This window comes from Caretta caretta, chromosome 1 (genome assembly GCF_965140235.1).
Source record: "Caretta caretta isolate rCarCar2 chromosome 1, rCarCar1.hap1, whole genome shotgun sequence".
In the NCBI taxonomy this organism is placed as follows: Eukaryota; Metazoa; Chordata; order Testudines; family Cheloniidae; genus Caretta; species Caretta caretta.
Window position 1 is genome coordinate 164,634,303 of NC_134206.1, and position 27,929 is coordinate 164,662,231.

General features: G+C 40.8%; 1 protein-coding gene across 7 annotated transcripts in view; it reads left to right on the forward strand.

The window, feature by feature from the left end:
• RUNX1 (RUNX family transcription factor 1) overlaps positions 1-27,197 on the forward strand; it is a 222,914-nt gene extending 195,717 nt beyond the window's left edge. For all 7 annotated transcript variants that reach the window (XM_048867440.2, XM_048867421.2, XM_075132925.1 and 4 more), the window contains 2 exons: positions 16,127-16,288; positions 22,517-27,197. In XM_048867440.2, coding sequence (XP_048723397.1) covers positions 16,127-16,288; positions 22,517-23,010 — 656 coding nt within the window. In that variant the 3' untranslated portion in view covers positions 23,011-27,197. The remainder of the gene's footprint in view (positions 1-16,126; positions 16,289-22,516) is intronic.
• The last annotated feature ends 732 nt before the right edge of the window (positions 27,198-27,929 follow it).

A 27,929-nucleotide genomic window follows, 5' to 3' on the forward strand; every position in this document is an offset into this window, starting at 1 on the left:
CCAAACAGGCAGGGTCTGATCTGCACAGACAGTCTGCAGGCATCTGCCCAAGAAGCTGACGGTTGGCTGGTACATCCTCATCTGATTTATGTTGTGTGTGTGTTAAGCCTGAAATTGTTGAGTCTCTGGCTGGCTGCAGTGGTATTACTGGATGGTTGGTGCATGTTTTCAGTTCACAGAGCTGGCTCTGATACTGGGGTTGTTGGTTCTGAATCAGCTCCAGTCTCACACCTGTCTGAAACAATGAAGGCCTTGTTAGACACATCTCCAGCAAAGTCTGTCTTATTACTTATTTTTTGCATGGGGGCGAGGGGGGAGCATAGAGAGGAGACTGAGGAAATGCTGTCTCTTTAAAAGACACATTCCTGATCCTCTGATGCAGCATCCCTTTTCTTTTCTTTTTTTAAATTTATTTGACGGGAAAATGGATTTACAAAACAAAAACAGCTTAATCCTGCAGTAAAACATAAGGGCGTGCTATTCTCTAAGGGGCAATTTTATAGGACTGCGCTGGTGGATTAGACATGGGAGACATGCATCTAGTTTGTCACACAATCACTGAAAACATACCTCCTGCTGCTTTAGTATTATCAGTATCTTCCCATCGATTTGTCTTGCTCTTCTGCTGCTGCTGCTCCTTCCCTTCCTTGAGAATTTAGTGTTTGGGGGTGAATTTAGTGCTTGGGGTGCTATGTTTGACAGCCTTGGGGACTGGAGTACTCTATTTATTGACACACAAGTGGTACAAACATGGGCAAGTGTAATGCAGGCTTCCCTTCGCCCTCGACTCACCTTCTGTCAATCTTTGGTTCTCTGTTCTCTTGTCCCCTCCCTGCCCAAGTTCTCCTGTTCCGGTATCTTAGGCCTGGCCTACACCTAAAACTTAGCTCGACCTAGCTACATCACTCACACCCGTGCCAGACCTATCAAGCAGACCTAAACCCTGGTATAAACACTGCTAGGTCGACGTAAGAATGCCTCCATAGACCCTGCTACTGGCTCCTGAGGGCTGAATTAACTACAGCGATGGCAAAACCCCTTCCATTGCTGTAGCGATTTAATTGCATTATGGCGCTCCAGTGGCACAGCTGCAGTGCCGTAGCCGTGCCGCTGTAGTGTAGACATAACCTTAGATAGACTTGTGACCTTCAGAAACTCTGCTATTGGCTAGTCCTAGTCCTGCATATTACAGTGTTACGTCAGAGTCAAGTTCTGATTTGTTCTCTGGCTCCGTTCTTTTCCTGTTATTGGTCCTAACCTTGTGCCGTACTTTTCTGCACTTTTCTTTGAGGTCTTTCAGGTGTGGAGGAAAAGGGAAATGTAGCCCATGGCCCATCAAGGTTTGTTTTCTGTCAGGTATGTTAATGGCAATGTTTCCTCCATCAGGAATGTGAAGAGGAAGAATGGTCTTGTGGTTAAAGGACTTGTTTGAAATTAAAGGGATATGGGTTTCATTTCTAATTCTGCAACAAGCTTCCTGTGAGGTCTTGTTCAAGTTACTTAATCTCTCTTTGTCTCAGTTCCCCTCTCTAAAATAGGGACAAATGTATCTCCTGACCTCATAGGCATGTTGTGAGGACACAGTCACTAATGTATATGCAACACTCAGATATTATGGTGCTGGGCCATAGTACAGATGGAAGATTGCTCATCTGCGCAATAATTTTCCTACCATCTTTTTATCCCCTCCATTTATGTCCTGACTCCTCCATGTTCTGTCCATATCATCACTGATCCTACTGATAATAACCATGCAGAGAAGAATGTGTATATGAAGTGTAGAGAGGAGTGGAGAGGGAAGGGGTGGTCCCTATGCTGCAAAGTCTCTTATCTCTCTCTATCTCCCCTTTTACTGATCTCTCTGGACTCTTCCCACAAATTGACCGATATGTATGTTTACAAGGGGTTTTTTTAAGGAGAAGAAGAAAGACATACGTATTGGAAACCCTATTTGTTTGCAGTTAGGTTTGAAAGAGATGAAGTTAAGTGAAAACTATGGAGCAGATTGTCAGCTGAGGTAAACTGGCATCGCTCCACTGACTTCAAGAGAGCTACGCACATTTACATCACCTGAGGATCTGGCTCTGAATCTTGACAGGGTGGTCTGCAGCATAAAAATAAATGATTAACCAGTGCAATAAGTGAACATAAAGACAGATGTTATAATATGCTTTTGTTGGTACTTGCATTTTCTTGTTTAAAAATACTGCAAAAGCCCTGAGGCGATGAAACACAGACAGGAGTGTGATGTTATCTCACACCTATAAACCTTGCTCCGAGTCCACTGGTGGCCACTATCCAGAACGACTGAGTTCAGACAGACTTGGTTGTGCTAAGTACAAATGGCGCTTTCAGTCTTTAGTAAACAGCATTTTGCTCCAGGGCCCAAATCCTTCAAACATTTGCCTAGGTAATTGTCTGCTTTTGCCTTTTAGTGTCTCATCATCAGCTTATCTATAGGTTCAGACTGGCTAAAGGAGCATGTGAGGATGGGGTGGGAGCAAGCCATTTTGTATTTAATTCACTTGCAAGAGAGATTAACACAAGGGCAGCTAACTCATCATTTTGGGATCATGTTAGCAAAAAATGTAAAAGATGGCACTTTCCTTTAAAGGGACTTGGCTTCTTGCCGTCACTTTGCAGTTTTAGGTCATTTTAAAAAGACAGTCAAAATGGCTTTGATCATATTTGTTCTTGCTGTTGTTTATAAGAACTCTTAGGAGTCTTGAAAATGAAATCCATTTCCTGATTGAAATTGTTTTTTGTTCCATTGTACACACACAGACCAGGTTACATGTGAGCGCTCAGCCACTGCCATTATTTCCCCCCATTAGAAATAATGAGCTTCGAAGTATTTCTTTTTAAAACTAAATACACGCACATACAAAAGTTCCTGGACTTTCCACACAGGCATGAACAAAAATGTACAGTAGGTCAAATTTGGGGTTTACCAGTCTTGACATACCATTTTAAATAAAGCAGGAAACTGCATATCAAGATTCCTTCAGCTTTGAGGGTGTTTCTTAGCAGATTTGCCGGGGTAAGGAGTGCACAATAAGGTCACTGGAAAATTATTGATTAACTCTTTGTCTTCAATGCATTTTAGGGGGTGTCATTGGGATCAGTCAAGATTCTAAAAAGTTTTAGATATAGCTGCTGGTGTGTCAGTATCCATGATTAGGGTAAGAGCTGTTATCTTACTGATCTTTCCCAGCAGAAAGTCTAGTCAGATGACATAATTTGAGACACAGGAAGTGTAACTCATCTTCCTGAAACATGGAGGAAGGAGGAGCCTTTCCAAGTTGTTTGAAAAGAGTTGTGGTTACTTTATCAGTGGTTTAATGCAAATTCTTTTTTTAGTTACACAAATAATCAGAACATACAATAGTTTTCCTTATTCATGCTGAGCTATGCAAAAAACTGATGTTCTCAGACTGTCAAAAAAGTTATGACTTCTTGTTAATTATTAATGTTAATTATTCATTTCTTCCTATGTGCCATTTTGCAACATTTTTTAAATAAATAGTAATCAGATATTATGATGAAGATTGTTTTATAATATATTACAATTTTCCTTTAATTGTACTGCGTAGTTCCAGCTATATATAAATTTATTTTCATTCCCTAGTCTATTGTAATACTATCAGGGCACAAAATGGAAATGAAGGCCATTCTTTTTAATGTAGGGACCTACAGTTAGGAGCACAAATCCATATTTCATCACTTATATTAAGTGGCCTGTTTTTGAAAGGTGCTGAGTCCCTGCAACTCCCACGGACATCAAATTGCTAATAGATGAAATGACTACAAGTGACTCAGTAGGAGCCGAGAGTGCTCTGCACTTTCGAAACTCACACCACATATTTAGGGGCCTAACTTTAGGCACCTAACTTTGCAGATGCTGGCCAATGGCTCCAGTCCTACAAAGACGTGTGCACGTGGTTCATTTTGTGCACTTTGGATGGGATTTTCAAAAAGTGATTTAGGAGTATAAACTCCATGGTGCTTCTGAGAATCCCACACTTGGACTTCACAGTTTACGGCTTATATCTCTTCTCCGTCAGATTTAGATTTGAACTGATCTGAAATTAGTCAATGTAGCATTGAAAAGTGAATTGCAAAGTTAACATTAACATTGAACCAAACCCAGATACGTGTGCTTGAAGACCCCTGCTTATATGACCTGGGGGTGGAGGGGAGGCTATTACATTTTCACTTACCTTTCTTTTACTACTTTCTTTCTGGAAATGAAATCCTCTGGCATTTTCCGATTGCCTAAAGAATCACAAGATACAGCCTTCTGTGACTTCACTGGTGCCATAGGGCTGCATGGAATTTCTGATATCCACAATGTTACAGTAAATTGCATTCCTCAACTAAACAGGAAGTGCCAGAGGATTTCACAGAGAGAGGAAAGCATTTTTTAAAAGGTATGTTAAATGTATTTATGGGTTGAATGTGTCCCACCGCCCAGTTAGTTGGGGCTTTCAGCACATTTTTGGGGGCTTAACTCATTTTTCATTTCAGCTTTTCAGATCTTCTGTAAACCAGTTTGATGTAAATCATTAGCTCAGTGTTTAGAAAAGCAGAGATTTTAATATTGTTTTCAAGAGCTATTGTTTTCTTCACAAGTCACCCACTTCATTTAGGACTTTAAATAGCAACAGTTTCTCAGTTATCTCAGTGCATCCGATGAAGTGAACTGTAGCTCACGAAAGCTTATGCTCAAATAAATTGGTTAGTCTCTAAGGTGCCACTAGTACTCCTTTTCTTTCTGCGAATACAGACTAACACGGCTGTTACTCTGAAACCTGTCAGTTATCTCAGTTATCTGCTTTAAAAAACCCACGGTACAGTCTAAGCCAACGTAACTTTAAAAATATATGTTCACATGATGGAGTCCTTACTTCACCTTGTAAATCAAAGCTGTACTCTGGAGAGAGGTTTCATACTACTGTGCTAGGTATCATTTTTCTCAAGGTGACTTCATCTGTTAAAGTCTGAAGGTTGCATTTGATATGTCATTTACTTTCTCTAAGTTAATAAAATGAACCAGTGCATCTTTAGATCATCAGAGGTCTTCTTATTAACAAAAGTTTTTTTTTTAAATAATAATCTGTGTTGGAATTTAAAAGAATCCCAGCAGACTTAATTTGCCATCCTGAATAAAAGTTGGGGGGAGGTGGGGGAAGGTGTGATATTCTGCTGCTGTGTGTAGAATGCCCCTAGATGAATTCCACATTATTAGTTTATGTTCTCTCTTCTGAGCACTAGGGATGAGATCATGAAAGTGTAAATGGCTGTTATCTTCAAAGGCCTCTTTTATACTGACAAAGCTCCACCTTGCCAACCTGTATTATTAGTCTATTTCAATCCTAATTAGTTCACATCAAGGTCAAGTTTTGTGGTGGATAAAATGACTGCAAACTCCAGAGAGCAAGTTTTTTCTTATGCAGCTTTCATGTGGAGAGAGAAGTGCTGAAGGTATGAAAGACGAGACTGGGAAGGAGTCTTTGCTTATCTGTGAGCTAGAGAACTTTAATATGGTGTAATTAGTTCACATCTTCAGGAGCTACCTGTGAGATACTTGACGCCATGTTGTAGTCATTCCTTTATCACTGTGTCCCACAGCAGTCTGTACAGACTCGTTCAGGTGACTTGCTTCTTTGCTACTCTTTATTTCCAAGGGGAATAATTCCTCTAAGAAATGTCCAACCTCAAATTAAATGGTCTTCAAACATATATATATAGAAATAGGAGGCAATTCTACATGAATTAAAACCAGGCTGTGTGCCTTCTTGACTGTCCTTTCGAACACAAGATCCCAAGTCCTTCTATGACATTTCAAGAAGATGTCTTAGTGGTTTGGCAATTGGCAAATTACGTTTCCAGTGACCCTTACCCCAGGGCTGCTGAGAGCAGGCACAACATGGTGGAGCTATGAAATCAGAGCAACCCCACTTCCGCTGACCACACCGCTCATCCTCCTCCACCACTCCCCATGGACTGGCACCAGAAAGCAGTTGGTGGGTTCCTTGAATCTCCCCTCTCTTGTACAAGAAAAATATTGTAGTAGCCACCAGGAGATGGGATGGTATTGTGGTTAGGGCACTAAACCAGCACTCTAGCTACGTGGCTCTGCTACAGATCCTGAGACCTTGAGCAATTCACTTAAGCTTTGATTCAGCGTTGAAAGCACACGCTTATGTGCTTTGCTGAACTGGAGTCTTGATATCTGTGTGCTCCAGTTCCCAATCTGTAAAACTGAGGATTATAATAATATTGTCCTTCCTCGCAGGTGTGGTGTGAAGGTAAATTCATTAACATTTGTGGGGTGCTAAAATTCTGCAATGCTGGGGAATGTATAAGTACCTAGATAAACAGATGTTTGAAACAGTGGAGCTGAAAGGTGGGCCAATAATAATGTTTGTTCTGTGTTATTACAGTGCCTAGCACAATGGGGGCCTGGTGTATGAAGGGGGCGCCTAGGAGCTACAGTAATACAAATAATAATAATAATAATAATAATAATTAATAATAAGGGTCAGTTATATGCCAGGCCTTATTATAAAGAATATAGCAATAGCTTGGGTGAAGCTGTCATGGTAGCCAAGGTATTCTTTGACTCCTGAGTCTTAGAGCTATGATTTCCTAGCTATTCTTTTTATGCTCTAGGAGAGAATTTGGGGACAGGGAGGGGGGAAAACTGCACCATGCCAGAGTCTGCTTGAGTGCCTTTCACAGGAAGCCAAAAAAGTAGAAGGTCAGGGTTGAATACTTTGATTTCATTCATTGTTAATATTCTTTTTTGGAGAGTGAGGAAGATGGGTGTGGGGGGAGAAGGAATAGAGTTTTTTGAATAAATAAATAAATCACTCTCCAGGGTGAGTCATACCTCAGAAGACAAAGAACAATGCATCCTTAATTTACAAAACTTAGCTTTCTGATTTCTGTGTGTCACTGGCACTGCGAGACTCTGCCATTTGCACATAACGCAGTCGTCTTCTTCAAAGCAGCAGTGACGCCAGCCCAGAAAGAGTGTGCTTACTCAGTGGGAGAGATGGTTTATATTTCATCTGAGCAGCTTATGTACTAACCTGCTAGAACAGCACACACACTGATTGTGAAATCACAGTTTTCACAGTTCAGTGCTTGCTCTGTTGCGCCTCCCAGTGTTGGCATCAGGTTAGCAAGAAGAACGGCAGAAGATGCCCAGGGGCCCCCAGACAATCAGTATTTCATAAGCACTCCATCTTTATTATTTATGTATTTATTTGGCAGTACAATACAGCATGCAAGCTGTTCTCTGCTTCTAGCGTGGACAGTTCATTAGGGAGGACCTAAACCGCAGTGTAGGAGAATGGAGGGGATGGGGGCTCCCTTCAGCAAGTACTTTCTTCCATTGCCTTTGGTATCCTTTTGCCATTTTAGCTATTTTGCAGCATTCACTTGCTGACATGGCCTGGAATAGAGTGAAACATGTTAAAACAAACTGCTAGGGAGTGCTTGTTTTTTCCCTTCTGTAAGAGGGCAGCCCTACCAGAGCACCCTCATGTGGCAAGCGCACCTGCCTTAGTTTCCCCTCCTTTTAAGTCCCCAGAAATAGTTCAAAGCATCTGCCCAAATATACACATAGCCTGTGTGGAGTTCATGTAATCCAAAAGTACTGTGCCCCTAAACCATTACAGAACCAGTCCCAGTACCATAAACCAGCAGTCCCCCAACATAGTCCAAACAGTAAGCGCAACATACAACCCTGGCATTCCTCACCATGCCCCAGCTTCCCTCACCACACCCCAGCACTCAGCCTAGTCCTCTCCTGTCCTAGTACCAGGAGAGCCAGCCCTGCCCTTCTAGCTGGGGTGCAACCCCGCTTTTCCTAGTGGGAACCCCCTCAGCCTCTATGCTGGGAGCATCCTAGCCAGTGGAGCGTCACTTGTCATGGTGCCTCTGGGCCCAGCTTTCCAGCCCTGGAGATGTCAGAGGGTAAGTCCCTCCACTGCACCCCTGCCTTGAGCCCTCTCTGGCCCTTGGCTCTGGCTCAGAGCCAGCAGGCATCTCCCTCTGCTGCTCCTCCTGCCTTCAGCCCTTTCCAGCCCTGACTCTCTGGCTTGAAGATGCCAATCAGAAACCCCGCCTTGCTGCTCACCTTGGCTTTGTAAACACCTTCTGCTTCCTTCCAGGACATTCTCCAGTCCCTCTGGCCTCTTGCAGCTCTCACCTGCCTCTGACTGAACCAGTCTGCTCTAACTCACTGGGACTCTTATTTCCTGGTTTCCTCCAGGGACTTCACTGGGTCTCTCCTTGATCCTTTTTAGCCTCCAGCTGCAATCCTGGTCTTAATCGGCCAATTAGGAGAACCTGCTCTGGCACAGGGGTTCTGGACCTACTTCATTTACGGGGGCCAGCTGCCCAGTGACATCCCCTGACCCACCCATTTTTAAAGAAGAAGTAGTTGAAACTGTTCATGTGTTATTTTACAGAATTGCAGTGGGGGGCATTAAAAACTGGAGGATGACGATCCCCAGCAGTTAGAGGCACTCCAGGATTTGCCTCCTCAAGACTCATTTCTTGGGCAATGCCTAAAAGAAAGTAGCCAACTGACAAATTAGGGCTACATAGAGGGCAAGTTGGGGACTGATGATACATAGAAAATAAATAAAAAGCAAAACTAACACTAGAACTGTCAGCCATCACCTTGGCCTCTTGGCCTGTTGTGTCTCATCCTCTCCAATATTTGTGTTTCCTTTTTCGTCTCTCACATTATAGGCTGTGCACTTTGTAGAGACTGTATCTTCTTACATAGCTGTAGAACACCCAGCATATGTTGGCAACTTCTGCAATAATAATAAGCTTAGGGAATTCCACAAATACCGCAGTAAAGGTAAATTAATATGGTGCAATTAAGAGTAACCTTTTGAAAGGTTGCCACTCTAGCCCATATTGTGCTCTAGAACCTAAGGAACTGATGCCAATGCAGGAATTGTGTGGAACTGCACGCATTTCATGGTCCCATGGGAAACAATTCAGAGGCTCAGACTCCTCTAGAACTCCTCAAACAGTTTGAACATTTCACAAAACCTCAGAAGCGCTGACATAAAAGTAAATACTGGGGTATGAGGCCAGTGCTGAAAGGTGCCTTTTCTGGAGATTAAGTAGCTTTGGCAGTGCCATGAAAACATGATGTGCACCGTAATCTGGTGTGGCCTTCATTGACACCAGTTCATATAGTGGAAGGGCTACATGAGGTAATCTGGGGGCTCCACACAATCAGAGATTTCAAGCCAACAGTGTGCCATGAAGTGCATATAAAAGGGGGGATCCAAAAATCTTGCGGCTCCCGCAGAGGAAGGCACTGAAGTCAATGTGGAACAGGCAGCTAAACCTTAAGCATGTAAAGACAATGGAGTGGTGGCAGCCACTGAAATTCTCTGCCAAAAGAGCCACCGTCAACCATTGCAACTCGAGTGTGAGGTTTTCAAAGCCGCAGTGGGGATTTGGATGCCCAATTCCCATTCATTTCCACTTTTCAAGCCCTGGGGTGGCTTTAAAAATCCCACCCCTAAAATTTGTGCCCACTTCCATGAATCCCAAACATCTCCTCGCTGTTACATTGGGAAATGGCTCTGTGGTGTGACAGAGCAGCGTAGTAGTTTCCACCGTGTGTCATGCTCAGGGGAAGCACCCTGTATAGTGAAATAGGTGAGGGTGGAATTTTTACAGTTTGCTCTGTAATTTTCCAGTTCCTCATATTCTAGCACTGAGAAGCGTTAGAATATTTGCCTTGTGTGTCTGCTGCTGCCAGCGATGACCTGGCCCTTTGGAAAGTGTCACCTTCTCAAAGTCACTGACTAATCCTTTCAGCTGCTGAAAGGTGACACAGCTTTCCAAAGTGCTGCTGTAGGCTGGGATTTAAGGCTTGTCTTTGTGATTTGTTGGTCCCCAAGTTGGTAGGAAAGGGAGAGAGTGATGGAGCCATGTTGGTCATGCTGCTGGATGGGAGATCAGGTCAAATCCGTGCAAGATTGTAGGGCCCCAATCGGTCCTTTGTGCACCTGAGGTTGGAAGGAGTAGGTGGAAGATGGTGAGGGTGGCAGTGGATGAAGCAGAGAAAGGAATGTGAAAGATTATGGGGAAAAAAAGGGAGAGTAAAAGGAAAGAGGGAGAGAGAAAAAAACTAAAAGAACTTTGCAAAATGTCTTCATTCTTTTCCTGAGGCCTAAAACTTCCCTCCTCTCAGCCCACTGCCCCTGTTCAGCAAGAAACCTCTCTGAATGAACATGTCTAATCAAGACCATTCCTGACTTACACTGGCAGAGAGGGAAATTCACACAATGAGAACTGCTTCCCTTTGGAAAGTTTGGCAAATCATGCAGGTGGTGGGGAAAAAGAAAATGAATACTGGAGTCAGTGAAGCTTCGTAAAGTAGTTGATGGCCCTAGTCATTTCTTATCTCCCTCTGGGATGACATTAGTAAGCCCCTGCTTAGCCATTGAGATGGGATCCCAGCCTTCTTTCATCCCATCTTTTGTGCCAGATGTTCCCTTTAAGGTGCTAGCCAGGACCATGGAGGAGTTGCAAAGCTTGACACTATGTGACTGGTAGAAATTTTTGTGTGTGACTGACAGACATTTTTGGAACTTGAGAGAAATGGCTGGCAACTGCAGAGGCTGTTTCACATTTTGTCTGCAGCATGCTACCAGGGACTGACTCATGTTATTATGGAATTTTAACTGATACAGATATCTGGCTAAGCAACTGTTTGCTACTTGTATATACTTGTGGGTGACTCCCTTTTACCCATTGACCCTTGTGCTGTAAAATCATTTCTGGAAGGAAAGATGTCAAGATAATAAGACTTTTTAGCTAGGTATGTATTGTTTATGGGAATGAAACATTATTTTCATGTGGTGCCTTTGGAATTTACCCTAGTTTAGCCAGGGGCGTACAGGTAAAATGGAGGTAAAATGCACCCAAATCTAGTCAAGGGGGTACCTATTACCTTGCTGATTACTGATGCATCATTCTCAATCCTGACTCGCACCATGAAAAACTGACTCACATCCTGCAGCTCCTTGCTGAAGCTTCCAGTAAACACACTATGTCATAGTGAGATTTGGCTCACATTGCTCCACTTGGCTAAAATCAGACTGTAATGTCTGATCTGCCGTGACACAGATCTGTCTTACTCTGTACTGTGCAGTATGCTGTCTCACTCTGTTCTATGGTGGCACAAACCATCTCCAAAGGCAGATTGTATCCTACCCAGCACAGACAAGACAGAAATTCACATAATCATTAAGACAGTTCTCTTCATTCTCATAGGCACAGTGGTACCACCTATCTGGTTTCCATATCTGATTGACCACTTAAACTTAAAACTTCCAATCTCTTTAAGAGATTAGTTTTATACCACAACGATTAAGAAGTTTCAGATTGTAAGATCTTTTATGTCGTTTCCCTCCTATGGTCCAATATGGATTTTTTTTTACCTTAGAAATCAGAGGGTGATGAAAACAGACCCATCCACTACCACAACAAAGGGGCCAAATCCTCAGCTTGGGTAAATTGGCACAGTTCTATTGAAGTTTGTGGAACTGTGCTGATTTACACCAGCTGAGCATCTGGCTTTATTTCGCTGTACATTTTGAAGTGCAAGTCTGATCTGAAAAGTGGTTCTATAGAAATGGCATCGTGAAGCTCTGTGTTTGTTGTGTCTCACTGATTTCTATGTCATGTGTGCTCAGTTTACAGGTAAAGAGCTATTTGGGAGGTTTTTTAATGACTGCCCCACAAAATCACTTTGGGCTCTGAAGCCAAGCTGAGTTCTCTCCTCCTCATGCATCCTTGCCATTAATAAAGGTTCTGTAGGCCAAATTATGCCCTGAGTTATATCTGTGCAACTCCATTGCCTGGCAGGTATTTGCTCACTCTTGTTCTGCAGTGCTAACAAACAATAAAAAAAGAGAAAAAGTCCCTAAAGTCAGCAAATGAGACTGAATACAGATCTGCTAAGTAAGAAGGCACTACTTTTACACAATCACTTTTCAGAGTACAGTTGTGGGTTCTACTGGACTAAAGAGTGTTACAAGTATTATATAAATGGCTTAGTCAGCTCTTGGGAGAGTTGCATGTGCAAAATGGCATTTTGCATGGGGACTCAAAGCCAACCTTACTACTGTTTGCAGTCATGGGTCATACAGTTCTGGAAAATCACCACTGTTAAGGCATGATACTTCTGTAGTGCAATTATTTGGTGCCAAGCACACATTAGCCGGAATATGTGTTAACAATTATGGGGCTGTGCAAAAAGTTCTCCAGTGCCATCTGCTGACAAACCAGTGACGGTGAAATCTCAGGTTGGAAGGCAGAATTATCAACATTCTTTGAAGATGCCAACCTTCTGCAAATTATGCTTTGATTTTCCGCTGCAACAATCATTAGAAAAATGCTATATGTCAGACCACAAGAAGCAACATGGGAGGGAAGAGATTTAACCCTCTTACCTGAGTCTTTTGCCAAAGCTTATTTTATTAACCATTAAACATTACGCAACATTGGCACTGTTTAATTATGAGGGCTTTTTTCAAAAAGCCAAACACCACAACTTTTTCATGGCACTACAACATGACGAGGCATAAAAGATGGTCCAATACATCATGCTTAAGCTTGTTAGGCAGGAGGCCGAGATCTAGTGACTATACAACAAGGTGTGAATTACTGTGCTGTAATTATTGCTCTGGAATGTTTTATTGTAATTACTAACTGTTTTCATTTTTTGAAATATATTTTCTCCTATGATGAAAAGCAGAAATGAAAGTACATGCTAATAGGAGAAATGCAGAAAGAATTGGGCCCAGATCCTTACATTGGTATAAACAGCTGCAGCTCCACTGACTTCATGCTGTTTTGATCTCCTTTTAAATAATTCTGCAATCCTATTTGGCATTAAGACCCCAAAGGCCCTAAAGCCCCTATTATTTTCCCTGAAGTTAAACTGGAGTACCTCCGGCTCTCTCTGCAGATTCTTTTGGAGATACTATGGTTTGTGAAGAAACTCAGATTTTTGTAAAGCAGGTTTTCATACATTTAACTTCTCTCTCTCTCTCTCTCTCTCACACACACACAAACACACCCACCCCAACTTCCCCACCCCAGGTTGCTACATTTTGATAAAATTAAATCTTTACTCTGATTGGAAGAGAATGGTGAGTTTGAGGGGGGGAAATTGTATTTCTTTAAACAGCCTCATTCTGCCTCCAGCTGTGACAGTCTGCAGTTCAAGTTAAGATAAACTGAAAGCTCACTGTTGGGTCCTAAAGAACGAAGGATATCAGAAATATTTCCAGCTCCCTTTGAAGTCAGTGGAAAAGCTCCCATTGACCTTCGTGGGAGTTGAACGAAGCCCTAAATACTGAAACAGTGGCAGAACCCTCTCCCCACCCCCACCCCTCAAAAAAAAAACCTACAGAAATTTTCCAGTGCTATTTTCATCACTTTATTTGGTAGTAAATGACTGAAGGAAGAGGCGGATGGGGTCAATGAGTTTCCAACCCAGGTATTGTGGTTATGCTGCATTAGTGTAATTGAATGGAATGCAATTTGTTAACCAATCAGAGCTCTTCATTTTTAAAGCCATTCTAGGCCAATTACTAATGAAAATTATGTGTTTGGGAATTCAGGTAACAAAATATAAGCTTGATTTTTGGCAGTTAGATTTTTTTTACTTGAGGAAGACTGAGATGGGTTATGGGGTTAGTAATGAGATACAGAGCCTTTCATTTTTCTGTCACTGCTTCAAATCCATCTCAGGTCAACAGTAATTGACAGTGGACCTTGAATGAGCTAGAGCAAATATATTGGTAGCCTCTGTCCAGTTGCTAATGGGCATGTGCAGGCATCATAAAATACACCACTCTTGGGTTTCTGGCCAGGGCACAGCACTGAGGCAGTTGAACTGGCCTTAAAAGAGGGGTAGAGTTCGTATTTCAGTGTTCAGACTGCTGACTCCTTTAGTTTTAGACACAATCAGTGAGAAGGTGGTACTGATCCATCTACGTGGCATAACTGGAATAGGTGATGTGACTGCCTCCCATTATCCTCTCCAAGAAGAGCCAGAGAAAGATGATGGGTAGCTACTGCTCCTTCCCAAAGTCACTCACATGTCGATCCCCATAGGTAGAGATCCTTCCTCACTCTTCTTCAACACCTATCGGCCAAAACAGAGCACGTGAGAGCAGGAGATAAGTATGCTGAATCACGGGGGTTCCGCTGTGAAACAAACTTCCAGGGCCGATTAGACTAATTCAGAGTATGACCACATTTAGGGCATGCTGCAAGAGCCTTCCCTCTTTGAAATAGTTTTCCTACCATAACTGGAAATGGTGGTGAAGGAAAACAGAAGCAAATACAAATGAAGTGGAGCTTCTTCCCTCCAAGGAAGGAAGAAAAGCAGAGAGTCCAGAAAGCCCACTAGGGACCTTCTTCTGCAGTGATGGGGGTATTAGAAAATCCTTCAGATAAAAGAGGTAAAAAAAATTGGCTTCTGGGATAGCAGTCTCAGGAGATTCACCAAAGACTGAATGGGCAAGGAGACTGAACTATACAGTTTCCCTGCTAGAGTTGGTCCTTCCATGATCCAATTATCCTGACACTTAGGTGAATAGACATATTGAAATCAATGGGACTAGATTGATTTAGTAGGTTTAATCTGCAAGTAGCTTTACAAGTAACTTTTTAAAAGGCCAGGTTACTCCACTCTGCTTTTGGATAAATCTCCACTTCCAAACAAACAAAAGAAACGAAATGTAGATCTCATCTCCATAATTGGCAACAAAATAAAAATCTCCAAATATGGTTTCTTATGGAAGCTCAAAGTCCTTCACCTAGAATTTGAGAGCATTTCTTTCCATGCTGGTATTCATTCTGTGCATGGTATCAGCTTTTTGCCACTCTGATATTTGTGTCTTTCAAAGAGACAATTGGTCAGTTTGAGCGGTAGGAGAAAATTCTCACTGTTGGGAAAACTAGTGAGAAACCTCAGATTTGTGGGAAAAAGAGACAATTTCCATTCTTGCTTTGTGTTTTTTCCTGAAAGTAAAAGACAGGTTGTGCAGGTGGGAAAATGCCAGTTTCACATGTGGATGCTCAGTTGGCAAAAAGAGGTGATTCCTACAATGAACAAACTGCTTTGGACAAATATAAATACTGCCCCTCATCCCTGCTACAAACCTTTGACCCCAAACTTAAGTCAAACTAGTTCTGAGGCTAAAAAATAATTGGTTAACTTTCTGCCCTATTTTAAAAAAAACTGTTTGCATTTCCAGATTTCGCCTAGAAGCACCAGAAATCATGAAATATCCTGTTTTCTCAATTTTTCAGTTCCAAGAGGCTTGCACAAGAACTCCTATTTCTGAAGTTCATCCAGCTCTATTCGTTTCATTCACATCTATTAACAAATCTTCCGTAATCACTGTAATCACTATTTCTAACAAAATTCATTGTCACAGAACGAAGTCTGGAATTTTCAAGTAAGCTTAAGGGCATTAGACACCCACATCCTTTTGAACTGGGCACCTAACTCCCTTAGCATCCTTTGAATATCCCAGTCTAAACTGTCACAGTTTAGCATAGCTGTCTTCTACTCAGTGACATGTGAGTCTTACTTTTGTGGCACAGCAACAGCAACACTGCACAAGTGAAATACTAACGTACCTCAACAATGAACAGTTTGTGCATTAAGAAAAGGAGTACTTGTGGCACCGTAGAGACTAACCAATTTATTTGAGCATGAGCTTTCGTGAGCTACAGCTCACTTCATCGGATGCATACTGTGGAAACTGTGCATTGTGCATTGACACTTTCACCTTTGGAAGCTTAATCCGCTTTTCCCTGACCACCATCATTGTGAATTAGCAAAAAGCTTCAACTGATCAAAAATCACAGCAGCACAAATAACATTTTAAAGAGCCATTCATCTGAAGGCGTCTTAACAAAGGGGAATGTTTGAAGTGAATTGTAATGATGTTTCTGTATAAACCGTTTGGTTCAGTTCCTATGTTTGATCACTGGTGTTTAGAAGCTAAAAATAACCTCTCTCTCTCTCAATACTTCTTTTCCTTTGCAGATACAAGGCAAGTACAGCCATCTCCTCCATGGTCCTATGATCAGTCCTACCAGTACTTGGGATCAATCGCCGCGCCCTCAGTGCACCCTGCCACTCCGATTTCACCTGGGAGAGCGAGTGGCATGACATCCCTCACTGCAGAACTCTCAAGCCGACTCTCAAGTAAGTACCTAAAAGTTATTCACACTAAACAGGTTTCGGAGGAGCAGCCGTGTTAGTCTGTATCCGCAAAAAGAACAGGAGGACTTGTGGCACCTTAGAGACTAACCCATTTCTCTAAAGTGCCACAAGTCCTCCTTTTCTTTTCACACTAAACAGGTACCACCAAAGCCACGTGACTCTTTCCAAACCACAGAGATACCAGTGGTTGGAGCTTCTTAACTTTTTACTCAATTCTGGATGAAAAACATTTTGAGTCTGCAAGAAAATGTTTTCAAGTGTTTACTTGGCTTTGCCTAAGTGATGGGGAAATCCAGAATGTCACTGTCAAAAACCAGAAGAGAAATTAATTTGAGCTGCTTTGAAATGGGAGATATGCAGAACTATAAAAATAGTTTAGATTGCTGGAAAGCTGCAATATCTGCCAAGAAATGAATGCTGCGGATGTTTCATCTCTGCTTCCTTCCCTCACACTAAATTCAGAGCAGATCACAGAAGATTAGGGGCTTACAGCTGAACAGAGGATGATGGGTTTTTTGACATTTTAAGTGTTGTGTTTTACTGTGTCATGTTATGTCTTTGTCGAATTGCACTGCAGAACTTTACAGGCCAACATAAAAATGTATCTCTAAATGAACACTTACCACCTGGTTTTGTATCGTTTACCACAGTCCATCCACTGACATTAACCCCCACATTTTACCCAGGAAAGAATTTTCTGTAGTATCTGGCAGGTGAATCTTGCCCATATGCTCAGGGTTTAGCTGATCGCCATATTTGGGGTCGGGAAGGAATTTTCCTCCAGGGCAGATTGGAAGAGGCCCTGGAGGTTTTTCGCCTTCCACTGTAGCATGGGGCACGGGTCACTTGCTGGAGGATTCTCTGCTCCTTGAAATCTTTAAACCACGATTTGAGGACTTCAGTAGTTCAGGCATAGGTGAGAGGTTTTTCACAGGAGCGGGTGGGTGAGATTCTGTGGCCTGCGTTGTGCAGGAGGACGGACTAGATGATCATAATGGTCCCTTCTGACCTTAGTATCTATGAATCTATTAATCTTGAACCAACATTTGGGTGTTCACCATCATGAATTCTCTTTAAATGAATGGGAACCACACAACAAAAGTTCCTGCACAGCTCTTTGGAACTTTACCCCTTGGCAGCAAATTTTGGCCTTGTTGGAGTAGGTAGGGATCCTTCTGACATCAGTGGGACCCTTTGAGTGGTCTATAGTCTATGCTGCTGTTGGACTTGCAGTGGGTTGTACCTGCTTAAAAATACTGTTTTCAAAGATGCACTTTTTAATCACTTACCTATCCTTATCTGGGCTTCTCAGTAGAAGTAGGTTATCTTGTCAAGGTTAGGGGACAGCTAGATATTAAAGCAGGCTGAAAATTGATAATGGCTTTTTGTGGAAAATTAAAACTTAAAAAAAAACTTCTGTGAAATGGTTTTGTTTTTCAGTGACAAGCTAAAACCAAGACAATGAAACGGTTTGATTATTTTTGTTTTTTCTTCCTCTTTCACTCCTTTTTTTCCTCCCACCACCCCCTTTTCCATGAGCAAAATAAAAAAAGGGAGAAAGAAAAAAGAAAAATCAGGAGGAAAAAATCTTTAGCTGACAAACCAGAAATTTTTAAACCAAACAAAATTGTCCAGGAAAGATTTTATTTAGAAATGAAAAACCATTTTTTTGTTGAAAATTGTTTTGGAACCAAACATTTTGACCAGCTTTAACATACAGATTGTGCGTGTGTGTGTGTGTGTGTGTGTGTGTGTGTGTTAAAGATGGTAGGAAAACTAATTTAAACTCTTTTTTTTTAAGACATATTTTTGCCCCCATTTTTTCTCCAGTTTGTACATGCGTACAGGTGTCTGTGTAAAGGGAACACTCTTTCATCTTCCCTTACCACTCTGGCATAACATTATCACTGACAGGAAAATCACTTCCAACTCCAACACATAAAGAAATACACCACATGCCCTGAGTTCATCTCATGCGGACAGTATTACAAAACCTTAATGCTGATCTCGAGGAAATTCACTTATAGTTATTATAGAAATACGCATACTAAGTTACTGTATGATGAGTTATTTTATGTGGGAAACTGTGAGATCGGTGGAAAGGTTTTACATTACAGCACGTCAGATGAATTTGCGGGGTGTAATTTGTTTCTGTATCTATTGGAGATGGAAGGGGGTTCCATGTGGAGATGCAGAATCTGTCAGTTAGTGTTATAGAATCATAGAATCTCAGGGTTGGAAGGGACCTCAGGAGGTCATCTAGTCCAACCCCCTGCTCAAAGCAGGACCAATCCCCAATTTTTGCTGTCTTCACTTGCAATTTCTTTGCTTTCATGGGTCTGGGTGGGTGGGTTTTGCCTTCAAACAACCTTAACTGGTTTGTAATTAAGTTTTTGTTTGTGGGATATTATTTAGATTTTAAATACTCTTCCGTAGTCACATAAAATCTCTCTTTGTATCACTGTAAGTCCCCCAGGAAAACCCACACTTGCACACAAAAACACTCCAAGGAACTTCTCCTTGGCAAGATCAGCAAAACAACAACCTGAAAGTTTGTAGGGCAAGTTAACTGCAGCTCTGATAGTCAAGAAAAAAAATGAGGAAAATTTTCAAACTGATGAACAGGGACCTTTTTGAAACATCATAACATTAAAATTCATTTTCTGATTTTGTCAGATTTGCCAAAAACAAACCCTGTCCTGGCCTTAGGTGTGGCATGTGAAACTTCAAAGACACTGATCTTTCTCTGGAGAAGTTGGTAGTAGAGGGAGCGTTGAATATCAGGACCACAATGTGAATCTAGCGTCAACCTTCACTATAGATTAGCTGCTACCATTCCATAATACTGCATAACTGCAATTTAAAATTGCAATGTGGTGCTGTATGGTGGAAGGAAGTATTCAGGGGTTCATTGATCTTGTTAAACAAAAAGGCAGCCTACTTGTAAGATGGCAGACTCAGAAACAAAGCCTACACCATATGTCAGAGTTCTTCTAAGAAAGGTTTAGAAACTCATTGAAGAAAGCTGGCTATGACACGCTGTCAGAACCTGACACTGTAATATGTCTGTTCTACCTTTCAATCCAGTCAGAGCAGAGTGCTTTGTTTTCCTTCTTCCTAGTGCTTCCTTCTGCACACACATGCCTTTCATACAGACTCCGCCCCTTGTCGGAAAGGAGTTGTCTTAGGAAAGTTTTCTTATTATTGTTATTTTGATAATACATAGCTGCCAAGTCAGAGGACTGACAGCTTCCATTCATCTGAGTCAGGATGAAGATCCTTTTAAGGAGGCCTTTATCTGTTCAGGTTCTTTAATCCCTTTGGCGGAGGCAATGGTGGGAGGAAGCCCGCTTTCATCTGTGTCAAAGCAATGGGACCAGAGTTTAGCTGTCATAAATAGAAAGGAGCATAAACACTGACAAATTACACGTAAAAATGTAATAAGGAAAGCCAAAAAGGAGTTCGAAGAACAGCTAGCCAAAAACTCAGAAGGTAATAACAAAATGTTTTTTAAGTATATCAGAAGCAGGGAGCCTGCTAAACAACCAGCGGGGCCCCTGGATGATCGAGATACAAAAGGAGCACTTAAAGACGATAAAGTCATCGCAGAGAAACTAAATGAATTCTTTGCTTCAGTCTTCACAGCTGAGGATGTTAGGGAGAGTCCCAAACCTGAGCCGTTTTTTGTAGGTGACAAATCCTGAGGAATTGTCACAGATTGAAGTGTCACCGGAGGAGGTTTTGGAATTAATTGAGAAACTTAACAGTGACAAGTCACCGGGACCAGATGGCATTCACCCAAGAGTTCTGAAAGAACTCAAATGTGAAATTGCGGAACTATTAACTATGGTTTGTAACCTGTCCTTTAAATCAGCTCACTGTACCCAATGACTGGAAGATAGCAAATGTAACACCAAAATTTAAGAAGGGCTCTAGAGGTGATCCTGGCAATTACAGACCGGTAAGTCTAACATCAGTACCGGACAAATTAGTTGAAACAATAGTAAAGAATAAAATTGTCAGACACATAGAAGAACATAAATTGTTGCGCAAAAGTCAACATGGTTTCTGTAAAGGGAGATCATGTCTCACTAATCTATTAGAGTTCTTTGAGGGGGTCAACAAACATGTGGACAAGGGGGATCCAGTGGACATAGTGTATTTAGATTTCCAGAAAGCCTTTGACAAGGTCCTTCACCAAAGGCTCTTATGTAAATTAAGTTGTCATGGGATAAGAGGGAAGATCCTTTCATGGACTGAGAACTGGTTAAAAGACAGGGAACAAAGGGTAGGAATAAATGGTAAATTTTAAGAATGGAGAGGGGTACCTAGTTGTGGTCCCCAAGAGTCAGTCCTCGGAGCAATCCTATTCAACTTATTCATAAACGATCTGGAGAAAAGGGTAAACAGTGAGGTGGCAAAGTTTGAAGATGATACTAAACTGCTCAGGATAGTTAAGACCAAAGCAGAATGTGAAGAACTTCAAAAAGATCTCACAAAACTAAGTGATTGGGCAATAAAATGGCAAATGAAATTTAATGTGGATAAATGTAAAGTGATGCACATTGGAAAAAATAACCCCAAGTATACATACAATATGTTGGGGGCTAATTTAGCTACAACTAATCAGGAGAAAGATCTTGGAGTCAATGTGGACAGTTCTCTGAAGACATCCACGCAGTGTGCAGCGGCAGTCAAAAAAGCTAACCGGATGTTAGGAATCATTTAAAAAGGGATAGAGAATAAGATGGAGAATATCTTATTGCCCTTATATGTATCCATGGTACGCCCACATCTTGAATACTGCGAACAGATGTGGTCCCCTCATCTCAAAAAAGATATACTGGCATTAGAAAAGGTTCAGAAAAGTGCAACTAAAATGATTAGGGGTTTGGAACGGGTCCCACATGAGGAGAGATTAAAGAGGCTAGGACCCTTCAGCTTGGAAAAGAGGAGACTAAGGGGGGGATATGCTAGAGGTATATAAAATCATGAGTGGTGCGGAGAAAGTGAATAAGGAAAAGTTATTTACTTGTTCCCATAATATAAGAACTAGGGGCCACCAAATGAAATGAATGGGTAGCAGGTGTAAAACAAATAAAAGGAAGTTCTTTTTCACTCAACGTACAGTCAACCTGTGGAACTCCTTGCCTGGGGAGGTTGTGAAGGCTAGGACTATAACAGGATTTAAAAGAGAACTGGATAAATTCATAGAGATTAAGTCCACTGATGGCTATTAGCCAGGATGGGTAAGGAATGGTGTCCCTAGTCTCTGTCTGTCAGAGGGTGGAGATGGATGGCAGGAGAAAGATCACTTGATCATTACCTGTTAGGTTCACTCCCTCTGGGGCACCTGGCATTGGCCACTGTTGGTAGACAGGATACTAGGCTGGATGGTCTGACCCAGTATGGCCGTTCTTATATCAGATGTTCAGCTCAGTCAGGTGTGAAACATTTCCATAAAAAAACCCACTTCAATCTTTTAATCCCAAAGTATCCCGCTTGGAAACAAATCTGCAACAGATGTCATTTTGTTGATTTCTTAAAGCCAAGATTTTCAAAAGTCGGTGGTGATTTCAGGAGACTCCATTTTTCAGTGCCCAATTTTGGACACCTTAAAGAGACCTGATTTTTCTTAACTTCAGTCATGTTGATAGGCAATGTGGACCACTATCATTAGCTGTAGTGTACAGAACACATATATGTATACCTCAAACCAGAGTCTGCTCCAAGGAGCTTCCGATTTTTAAGACAGACAAATAAGGCAGTTATAAGAGACTAAGCGTTGGACTGAAAACCTGCAACACCTGCATTCAAGGTCCCATCTCTGCCAGTGTGTGGTCCTTGGCAAATTACTTAGCTTTGGTGTCTCAGTTTCCCCCTCTCCAAAGCTACTTGTTACTATCGTATTCCTACTTGACAAGACCTCTGTGATGACTATTTTGTTAATGTTTATAGAGCACTCTGAAACTGTAAATGCTGCATAGGCTGTAAGTGCTTTGAGAACAAACAAACAAATAAAACCTATAGGGCAAGGGCAATCCCTCTTAATTGCCCCTTTACTGAAATGAATCCAAAAGTTTCAGATAGCCAGTGTTACCCAATACCCTATCACTGATCCGCCATGAGAAAGCATTGTCCTTTTGTGACTCATTAAAATCTTGTTCTTTCCATTTAAAATTGATTTGTTTTTCTTCTCTCAAAAACTAGGTGCTTCTGACCTAACAGCATTCAGTGATCCCAGGGTGGGAATTGATCGCCCGTTCTCTACTCTTCCTTCAATTTCTGATCCTCGTATGCACTATCCTGGAGCATTCACCTACACCCCAACACCTGTCAGTTCAGGAATAGGAATTGGTATGTCTGCTATGACCACTGCCACAAGATATCACACTTATCTCCCTCCTCCATATCCTGGTTCTTCTCAGTCTCAAGGCAGCCCATTTCAGACCAGCTCACCTTCTTACCATCTCTATTACGGAACATCAGCAGGGTCATACCAGTTCTCCATGATGTCTGGGGGAGATCGGTCACCCCCACGTATCCTCCCTCCTTGCACTAATGCTTCCACAGGGTCTACTCTCCTCAACCCCAATCTTCCAAACCAAAGCGATGTGGTAGAGGCAGAAGGTAGTCACAGCAACTCCCCTACCAACATGGGCACCACAGCAAGGCTGGAAGAAGCAGTATGGCGACCATACTGAATTAATTATAAGTAGAGATGGGCCAGGACTAAAGTGCTTTTTATCTGCTGATGTCCATAGGTATCCCATAAATAACTTTTCCCGCCTGTGGGCACTGCCATGTTTATACATCACTTTCAGAAGCAAACGGTCCAGAAGTCAGGACTTCAGGAATGATGTCATGGTGTTAGCCAATCAGTGAAGGGATGTCGTTCCAGAAAAGTAGCCTTTTTCAAGGGCTGAACTTTGGAAAGGAAAACATTGAAGTTGGTCTAGAGATAGGGAAGGTGGGTAGATAGACACCCAGGCTGTTTTCGGACCAGTGGCCTCCAAACATCCTTTATTTTGGAGGTCTCCAGAGTCCTAAAAAGTGCTTTGGTTCACTTCTAATTTTCAGACTTAAAATCTAACACAATCTTAGTGAGTATACTTAGTCATAAGAATGTGTTAGTTATAAGGAAGTATAGGAAGATTCCCAGAGGGAAACTGTGAATGCTTCTGATTTAGCAATGCTGTGAATGAGAAGTTTTATATCTTGGACGTTGACTTTTTTACCAGGTTATATATTCCAAAGAATATGGATTTTTTTTATTATTATTAATTTTTAAGGATGCAACTCATCCTGCTTTGCATCTAACTTCTTTTATTTCTTTTTTGGCACCTTATACATTGCAAAAAGATTTCACTTTTAAAAAAAATCATGCTTGCTTCTTTATTGCTTTGTCAACTGAAAGAATCAGCCCCTTTTCAATGAGGTAGTTTAACGTTTTTTTCTTTTGGACTTCGTTTAATGCAGTGGCTACAGCCTTAGGTCATTTTCAACTACTGTACTATGATGATTTCCTCAATATTTATGCTTGATGTTTAGACTTTTCTTATTTGTTGATACTATTATTATTTAAATATGCTCTTTTTTTTTACAGCAGCCAAAGGTAAATTTATAACATTGAAAAAAGGCTGACATAACGATGGGTAACGTGACGTCTAGTTATCTAGCCATATTGTTTACATTTTGCTCCGTTTGTTTAATCTGCCATTTGAAACCCTATAAAGTCATTCTTTTCCTCTGCTGGTCTTTCAACACCAAGGGTTGAAACACTTTAAGGATCAGCAATATGGAAGTATATAATTTGTAAAGCAGACACAATGGGGTCATGCATCTCCCTTCAACCAAATATTTAGGGCCATATTCTGCTATTGATCCTGCCTGGGCTTCTTATTGACTTTAGTAGGAGTCAAGTACTCATCCAAGGACAGAATCTAGCATATAGTTGGCACTCCAAGAGTGAAATCCTGGTGCCATTTAAGTCAATTGGAGGTTTGCCATTGACTTAAATGGGGTCAGAATTCCACGCAAAGTTTCCAGCACAACACTCTACGTACCAGTGTATTCAAAAAGAAAGCAGATTAACAAATCACAAGTAAATGGAGCTGAAAAGTGCTCTCAGACTCAACTGGAAACCAGAATATCAAACAAGTGGAGTTTAAAAGTTCTGTGGTCATATAGTTCTGAAGGAAGAAGAATATTCAAAACTGGTGCACAGAATATTCTGTCCTGTAGAAAATTTGCAATGCATTATAATAGTACTAATCTGCTATTATGGAATATCACTGTTGCCCATCATTAACAGCACAAACATATCAGATGTCACTGTAAATTTTAAGGCACTATTTTATTGGAGGGTTTGGTCTGAATGCATTTGTTGTACTACTCATTAATTACAAACTGCTGATGTTGACATGTGTGCATTCAAAATGATCTGATTGTTATTTAATGTACCTCTTAAATTAGTGAAACAATTGCAGGTCAACTCAGAAGAGTATTTGAAAGCAGGACTTCAGATCAGTGTTTGATGTTTAAAAAAAAAAATTTAAAGGATTTGAATTACAAAGATCCTTGGCTGCAGGCAGCAAAACAGCTGGACTTATTTAAAACCATTTGTTTTTCGAGTTTTCTTTATATAAATATATATATATATATTATATATATATATATATGTTAGGTTTTGCTTCTTTGTTTTGGTCAGATGCAGTAGCACTTTGGAATAAAACAAGTTACAAATTGAAGCATCTAACATGGTCAATAAGGTCATTCTCATGCAGAAAATGGGGAATGTTTCAAAGGATCTCAGTGGAAGCTCAAAGTTGTTTTCTTATTATTTAAACTACATAAATTGGCATTGTCCTTTTAGTTCAATATAAGAATTCTATATTAAATTTGCTAAGAACAAAAGAAGTGGAAGACACAAAGCGTTAAAGTATATTTTGAAAGTACGGTGACCATCCTGAACTTTAAACCAGCCTTTGTGACCCTTTGCATAGTCAGTGTCTCTTGTCTCCAGTGACCTTGAAAAAAGTCCTTCTTCAGTCAGTGTCTCTTGTCTCCAGTGACCTTGAAAAAAGTCCTTCTTCACTGCTTAGACTGTAGCGCTACAGGAGAATCCATACAAGTCCACATGAAAAATCATAAATTGGCCAGAAAACAAACCACATCTGTCTTTTGAAAACTATCCCCCCTTCATGCCCAGTAGCCATGTACTTTGTTTTTAAGGAATTGTCTTCCTCATCAACAAATGATGAGGACAATGTACGTGGCATGTGTTTGAGACTGTACAAAAGCACTTAGCAGTTGAAAGAAGGAAGTTTAAAGAAGACATTTCCTGTATTCATGCATCTCTAAATTAATTCAGTGTTATCATTCCCATTGTTGAATTAAACCTAAAAGGACAGTTCCATTTCCCTACAAACTGTTCTGCCCCAGCAGACGGCTCAGGATTCTAATCCCACTACAATAGACAATAATTCATATTTTCCCCCAAGGGTTGGGTTTGAATGTTCTTTTTGCAAACTATCATTTGTAACCATGTTTGAAACAACCCAGCTTAGCAGTCAAATTACTATTAGATTTAAGTAAATATAGGACTTAACTCTCATTTGCATGACGGCCCCTGTACACTGCTCTGTAAGTTACATTTATACCCACTTTAAGGCCCCCCGTTACACAGCCAGAGCAGGCCTTTGTGTATGTGGCAGTCAGGCCCATCCTGTCATACTGCTACTGAGGATTTTTTGCATAATTATGATAAATAATTTTTTGGAAAGGAAACAATCAATTTCCAGAAAGTGGCCCACAGTCTGAGATAGGTGATATGTGTCCTGATTTACCTTTGTCTTTGAAACATTCATTATTATTTTCTGAGTGACCTTTTTCATTCGTGTATTTGACAATTCAGAAATAATAGATGATTTTTTATTTGAGCAAAATTCTTTCTTGTTTACCTGCATCATAACAGTTTTTGTTCATTTAGCTTGGTCAGTACTGATCACTTGGCATTTTTTCCTCCTTATTGTAGAAGAGTTGCATCAACAGACTTACTTGTATTTATGTATGTAAATAGAGTTAAAAAGCTACATAGCAAAATCTTGTTAGTGCTTGTAATTACTCTGCATTTTTTAAATTTTTCTGCGTTTTTAATGAATTTATCCTTGTGTTGGCTAAATACTGGAGTGAAGCTTGTTTCTTTCCAACTTAGTTATTTTAGGCTTCAAAATTAACTACATTTTATTCACTTTTATAAACAGTTATAGCATGGTCTCTCTCAAACACTCTTCACTTCTTTTTTTTTTTTTGGTAGGGGTGAAATGAATGTGCAAACAACTGTGGGTTCTTTGTGGTTTTCTGGCTGTGACAGTTATGACTTCATTTTAAAAAAGAAACTTTCAGTCTGAAATGACTGTATGGTAAATCTGATAGAGAACACAATGGGAAATGTGATCCTATCAGAACAGCACCAGAGTATGTTTGTTCTGCATTTACTGGATATGTTTACAAAACAGACATTGCAATGTACTGGAATGGTCACATTTTCCTTCAACACTGTCACCCTGAACATTTTCAGAAGGGGAAACTTTCAAGCACTGGTGGTTTATTTGTTGTTGTTGTTGTTTTAACCAGATAGGAAAAGAAAATGGAGTAGATTTCCCCCACTACAAGATGTCTCTAGATACCACGTCAAAGTAGACACTTACTGTACGTAGTGAAGACAGTGTCCAGTGCTACAGGAAAATTCATTATGACTAGCATGCCGAGCAGCGGGACTGCTAACTTAGTTCGAATGGAGACTTGCTTTCTTTCTTTGTACCACAGTTTCTTCTGTAAATTCAATATTATAATTAGTGTGAATGACAAATAAAATGTTTGGCAAGTATGCACGTTGGATTGATTTGTTCTTTTATTAGGAAGGGAATAGCCTATAACTCCGACAGTGAAAGGCCATTGGCAAGGTATCAGTCACAATTTCAAAAAGATTTTCCTTAAAGTTTGCCAGTCATATGCTGACATGCTTACTCTTTTCTTTTCTTTTTTTTAATTCCATACCCTTCTGGAGAAGGCCAGCAAAAGACCTATTAGGCCACTTCAGTCTTCAAAATCGAACTTAAGTGCTGCGGAGGCCTAACAATTGAATTAAGTCTTTGGCTTCTTAATTAAATCAGAACTTTCCAAGAGGTCCTATATCTTCTCTCCCACTCTAGATCTTTCTTCAGATACAAAACATTAAAGTAAATTTCCCCTGTTTCAGAAGAGACTTGCAGTCTTCAGTGCGTGTTCCAACAGTATCTTATCTCTTTCACCACTTTATTTGGCATTGTAGGATGCATTCTGTCTGGCTCTGCTGAGCAGTACTTTAATTCAGGAAGCATCAAAACAAATAGTCCTAGATAATGTAACTTACAAGGGGCATTGGCAATTTTTTTTCAAACAAATGAAGAAATGCTATGCCAACGACTAACATTAATGCAACATTAATGTCAGGGAATCGAGTGGATCAACAGAGCTAAAACTGAAAGTTCAATCTTACATCTTCCATTTGTGCATATATTTTAAAATATGTTTTTGTAGCTTTACACTAAATTTGTCAATACACTGTATTATATAATAC